The 6,000-nt window shown below is 36.4% G+C and overlaps 1 protein-coding gene across 3 annotated transcripts in view; it reads right to left on the bottom strand.

The window, feature by feature from the left end:
* Nucleotides 1-325: 325 nt before the first annotated feature.
* USH1C (USH1 protein network component harmonin) overlaps nucleotides 326-6,000 on the bottom strand; it is a 47,673-nt gene continuing 41,998 nt past the window's right edge. For 2 of the 3 annotated variants that reach the window (XM_062608873.1, XM_062608875.1), the window contains exons 18-21: nucleotides 5,760-5,859; nucleotides 4,251-4,360; nucleotides 3,494-3,549; nucleotides 326-1,651 (exon numbers count right to left, since the gene is read on the bottom strand). In XM_062608873.1, coding sequence (XP_062464857.1) covers nucleotides 1,639-1,651; nucleotides 3,494-3,549; nucleotides 4,251-4,360; nucleotides 5,760-5,859 — 279 coding nt within the window. In that variant the 3' untranslated portion in view covers nucleotides 326-1,638. The other variant, XM_062608876.1, reaches the window with a different exon arrangement.

Raw genomic sequence — 6,000 nt, 5'->3', positions numbered from 1 at the left:
TTTAGATTAGTCTGTAAGTTATGAAGTCTACAGCTCTGTGTAGATGTACCCAAAGACCTTGCAAATGAAATAAACTGGAGCAGCTGCACTCAGGAGCTTGCCAGATATCAAATGACCAGATTTGCCCATAAAAACTCAAAGATTACTGCAGTTCAGCCAAGTGACAATTCCCTACTGTGCATAGTGAATTTTCTTTTGAATTCCACACAGGTGGCGTTCTGTTGCAAATGAGTCCGTTATTAAAGATCAGCTCAGTAACCTGTGTACTTTAGCAGATTAACTATTACTATTATGTACAACACAGAGACAAGACAGGAAACAAGACTTCTTCCATTTGGCAAATGCAATTTTATTTCTGGATTAGTTAGGAGTGAAAATTTGAAACATTCTAATAAATTTACCCTGCCAAATACATTAATTGGCATACTGGAACAATACTGCAAATGAAGAATGTCAACATTAAGGAATCATCTTTGTATAAGTACAGAGCTCTCAGAAACATAGCTGTTACTTGTCTGTGTTACAGAAACGAGGGTTTCCAAACTTTCAAAAGGCAAGACTCCAATGCGAATTTGATAACGAAAAGCAATGCAGAATGGCTGATACAAGCAAGGTAGGCAATGACATTTCTAAGAATGTGTCTCGATAATATAAAGAAAGTACTAAGTCTACAAGCGTAATCGTGCCTATTCAAAGCCAGGCCAGTACAGATTTTATGGTGTTGAAGAATTTACTCAAACAGAAGACAGTCACCAAGAGCAAAATATTACACTTAGTGACTTTCTGCACAGTTCAGTCATGAATACAGCCTCACTGAGAACAAAGTACGTAACTGCAGACTGTGAATCACACCCAAGTTTTCCACACATGACTATTTGAGGGAGTAATTTTTGCCACCAATATAACTACTCAGTAGTATAACTGTGACTACACATAATGATCTCACCTGGACTACTTGCTAGCTATTTACTTAGCTGATAGAGAAGATTCTTTATACTGTAGAAGCATCACCAAAATTATTTTCTATAATGCTAGCACACCTGATATTACCATTTTTTTCCACAAGCAGTTTTTTGAGTTTTTTTACTCAAAACAACTCACAACTGAGCAACAAAAATTGATATTAAGAGAGCTACAAGAACATGAGTGAGGACAAAAGTTACCTATCTACATTCCCAGTTCTCCAGGGAAAATCACTATGTACAGAGTAAAAATATAATCCTTTTCACACCCAAACTGGCCTGTGAACGTGTAATCACAAGTGTTTCATGTGGGAACAGACATCTGTGTTCTATATTCATTTGTTATTTTGTGTCTATTTCCAGGAAAATAGATAATTTTCAAAATTTGGCCCTCGAAAATAGAAAAAACCTCAAGACTGAGTTCTCACAGACCAAGCTATGCCCACTGGCACTCCTTCTCAACCATCTCAACATTTTCTTGCTGTACATCTATAGAATGATTTGAAATTATTTGAATTACATGGATAATTTCAAATACCTAGTTCAGTTTACAGGTCTGATTGCTCACATTTCTTTCAAATAAAGATGCATATCTTGTGGTTATTGATTTCCTAGTAATTTACAGAGCATCAGGTTTCTGCAGGGGAAACACTTTATTTCTCCAGGGTAGCCTTCTTTAAAAAAATGTCCTGCAGGAAAAAGAAGAGATCGTGAAACAGATGCTTTTAGCTGTCATGCAATTTTTAGTGTTTCTGGTAATTTTATATAACTAAGTTATAGCTCTTAGTTGATTCATATTGTTAATAATAGTTGAGAAGACCACAAATACCCACATGCAACAGGAAATTACCTTGATTCTTCTAGAGATCTATGGCTACTTACAGTAATTACAGTACACAGAAACCATACACAATAAACTGTGACATAAGGATAATTTTGGACAAACCCACTGTAGAGTGACAAATTAACACAAACAAACTTCAGTGAAAAGCAACCAGTCATAAATATTTGTTTACAGGCACACTGCCATATAATAGAAATAGAAACTTGTTCTTTGGACAAGCCTTCACAAGGAAGTAATTAGTAATTACTTATGTACTTATGAAATCAAAGCCATAGCAGCAGACCACAGATAAGTAAAAAAAAAATAAAAATAAAAAATTAGATTAATCCTATGTGTTTAGACCGGGCCTATTTATTTTATAGTCTGTCAGATGAGAAACCAATTCTGCAGAGGACTTCTAAGGGACATTATTAAGTAGAAACTAAATACTTATATTTTAATAGGAAGGCATGGCAAAAGCCCAAAGAACATTTCTGCATGCCAGGAACAAAAGCAAGCGTGGCATACAATGCACAGGCAGGCACATGCTGAAAGAATAATGCAGCCTCACAGTGGACAGTCATATTAACCCAGGTCTGGCTATTCACCATGAGGGAACACTGCAGTGGCTACAGCTGCAGGAGATACCCTTGTCTGTACACAGGTGCACTGCCTTCAAAAACCTTTTTTTGTGTGTTGGGACTGACTGTTGATGAGGGAATAGTAGGGCTAAATATACAGGATATGAAAACAAAAACAAGTGAGAGTTACTTCCTTGCTTGTTACTTTATGCACAGGTATTAAACACAATTTTACAGCAAACTTCAGTTGATGTTAGCCAGTAGAACCACATTTACTTACAGCAACTAATACTTTGGTATTCTACACAGAACGAGTCCGGGTTAACAGTTACTACTAAACTCATCTCTGCTATTGTACTTGATAGAGAGGATATTTTCAGATCTTCTACTTCAGTCAAGCTAGAAAACATTGGTCTTGCTTTTGAAACTGTTTGGCTAAAGTAAAGCAAGTTGTACCAATCTGATACCTCTTAATACACTTAAAGCTATGGATTCTTCTGTTTCACACCCATGCTGATTATATTTAAAAAAAAAAGACTGTGAACATCACAAATTGCCAAGACATCAAATCAGTACTTTTGAATATTTCATACTTAGATTGGCTTAGATAAGGATAGTAATTGCAATCTAATTAAAAAAACCCAAACCCTCACAAAACAGAATTAAATGGTTGTGATGAAGAATGCTTATGGGCACTTGTTCCCCCAAATTAAGATGCATGGGATCACGATAAATGACTCAGACTGAAGTAATTTCTAAAAAAACCAAACAACCAAAACCAACCAAAAAAAAAAAACAACCCACAAAAAAAAAAAACAACCCAACACCAAAACAAAACAAACCCAAATAACACAAACAAACAAAACCAAAATCAAACCACCACCAAAATCTCAAATCCTCAGACTTTAACTGAAAGTATGAGTGTGTGGTCATGTACAACCTATTCTGAGAGCAGCCATTTTGAAAAGTCTGGGAATCACTGCTGCAACACATGATAGCTACTTATAACTATCACATTAGCAACCATGTGATGCAAAAGATTATGTAGTCCACAAGAAGTAAATATTTGAAATAGACTATTGTTACTAGCCTTTTAATTCTCAGAGAAAGAAAGTTTATGCACTTACATTTCATCATCATATTCCTTTGGAGGTGATGCCGCAATGACTAAGTCAATCCAATCCTGAAAAAGAAAAGCACAGTGAAACATGTGCTGCTTAATATGGCTTTTAGAAGTGGTTAGTGAACCACCATAAAATATTTGATAGCAGAAGACAATCTATTTCTGGAAAACCACAGGGAGCAGAAGAAAGATCTATATTAAAGACTTCCATAAAAAGACTAATTCAGTATTCAGCTGTTTGAGTATCCTGAAATTAGAGAAAAAAATCTCCTAGTCTTACAATAAACTTTTAAAAATAATTATTCTAAGAATCATTCTATATTTGGTCATTTAACAATGAACACCGTTCTTGCTGAGAAAACACTCACTGTAATTAAGTGAAGTTACTTGTACATTAAGAAATCAAAGATAAGATTAGCTGTTATCATAAAATTCCAAACAGTTTGCAAGTCATTTTCTATATGAAAGAGAGATTCTTCAGGTAAATGTACTATGAACACTCAGAATGTAATGTGTTTAAATAATGGTCTTGACATGTGGCTAAATGTCATGAACTTTCACAATAAATTATATGCATGATTTTTAGAGATGCTATATACCAGTATCTTCTGCAGATTTTAGCTCACTTTGCTAGTATACGTCATACCTGTTACTTTTGATGTCTGCAACCTCATTTGTGCTGATATAACAAAGTAATGGAATAAAAGTATACCTCAGATGAGCATTACAGGTAGAATGAAGAAGTGCTGCAGGTGACTTACCCCACCCATGTTCCAAGCTTTTGCTAGAGTTGTCTGTGCTTCTGCCAGCCTGCTGTCAATTAATATCTTGCCATTTACAGCTAGTATTTCATCCCCTTTCACTATGCCTCCTGGAGAAAAGGCAAAAATGGTATACATACATGTGAGCAAACAGCTCAGAGTCTTCACTGTCCCAGATTTATGCAGTGCTGCGTATAATGAAAAGTGTCTTCACTAGATGTGGAGGCTTACACTAACAATTGACATAAACAAGAAAGTTTTCTATAGGCAAAAGCAAAAGGAATTTTTAGGCACGGAAAAGCCACACTAATCTCTTACTGATCATGACTAGTAAGAAACTAGCTGAATAAGATTTTTCCATAGTAGTAGTTTAGTAATAGTTTGCCTGTCTGGGTAATCCTTCTATACAGCTTACAAACTGAGGTTGATTGTAAGTTGTTACTATGAAAACAGCAGCATTACTTGAAAGTTCTGAAGGTGTAAGTGGCCTTTGTCAAGGTTTTGCAGAGCTCTCTTTCCTTTGCAGAAGCATGTGTAACATTCAGTCCTTAGAACTGATTTTGACTTGCTAATCTGTAATGAAACACAATCAGCTAGCTGGGACTGGATTTCAAGAGTAAAATACAGACGGTAACAGGACAGCCTTAGCTGTAAAAGGCCTTCACAACAGTGAAGAGCCAATGGAAAACATAGTACTTGAGAGATCAAGTGGCTGAGAAGTTTACAGAGCAAGGGTGACATGAACATAGGTGCAAGTTGGGACAAGATCAGCAAAGACCAAAGACAACGTAAGGAGACACCCCATCTGTCTACCTAGCCATCACTAGACTTCTCAAGGAAAACATGAGAGATACTGGCCATGAGCAGCAAAGCCTGGATGCGTTGGTTCTTGTGCCTTCCAGAGAGCTAAGCAATTTGCCGTAAGGCTCTGGCCTTTAGTGAAATTCTGGGAGTAAAGCCAGCTGTTTTACAAAACAGATGACTACTGAAAGTAGCATTAAGAACAAAACTAAGCAGTGTAGTGTAGCCATGATCAGGTAATTGCTTTGTGCATGACAGTACTACAAATATCATTCTTTGGAAATTGTGAAATAATGACGACCATGTTCTGCTTTCCTTAATTAACACCAGGTGTACATCAGGTGGTTTTTTGTTCTTTTTTCTTTTAAATATATCAGACTAGAAAAACGAGAGCCCTCATTAAGAGAGCAGCTCTACATTTTCAGGCCACACCAATGAAAATTCTACAATGATAAAAGTACAGCAGTAATGACCATTTCTTCTTAAGCACTACTTATAAATTTTACATAATTATTAACTTATGCAGCACCCTTGAAACCATGAGCCACTCTTGGAGCTGCCCTTAGAGCCAAGGCAGAACTTGGACAGCCTTGGACAATCTAAATGTGCCTCTCAGTATTAGGCATAGCTATGAAGGTCAGCCAACAACTCTCAGTCAGCATAAGGAGCCACTTTGCAGAATCATTCATATTCCCCATTGTTACTCACCATGTTTGTCTGCAGCGCCACCCTCATAGATAGCAGACACAACTATCTTTCCAACTGGGGAATCGATGCCTCCCTCAACTGCAAGGTCTAATGATCCTTCCTAATAAAAAGAAAGTTTTAGTTCAGAAAAAGGCTGTTAATTTTTGTCATCAACAGGAACTTAATCTTTCCTTCTTCTCAGTAAATCGTACTGTACATGAAATGTTTACATGAACCCTTTAAAAAACAATCAAATAATATA

The sequence above is a fragment of the Pezoporus occidentalis genome, unplaced genomic scaffold, assembly GCF_034315485.1.
Source record: "Pezoporus occidentalis ecotype Australia unplaced genomic scaffold, CSIRO_AGI_Poc_V1 ctg131, whole genome shotgun sequence".
Classification (NCBI taxonomy): Eukaryota; Metazoa; Chordata; class Aves; order Psittaciformes; family Psittacidae; genus Pezoporus; species Pezoporus occidentalis.
The sequence above is the reverse complement of the archived record's forward strand: the minus strand, read 5'-3'. Positions and strand labels throughout refer to the sequence as shown.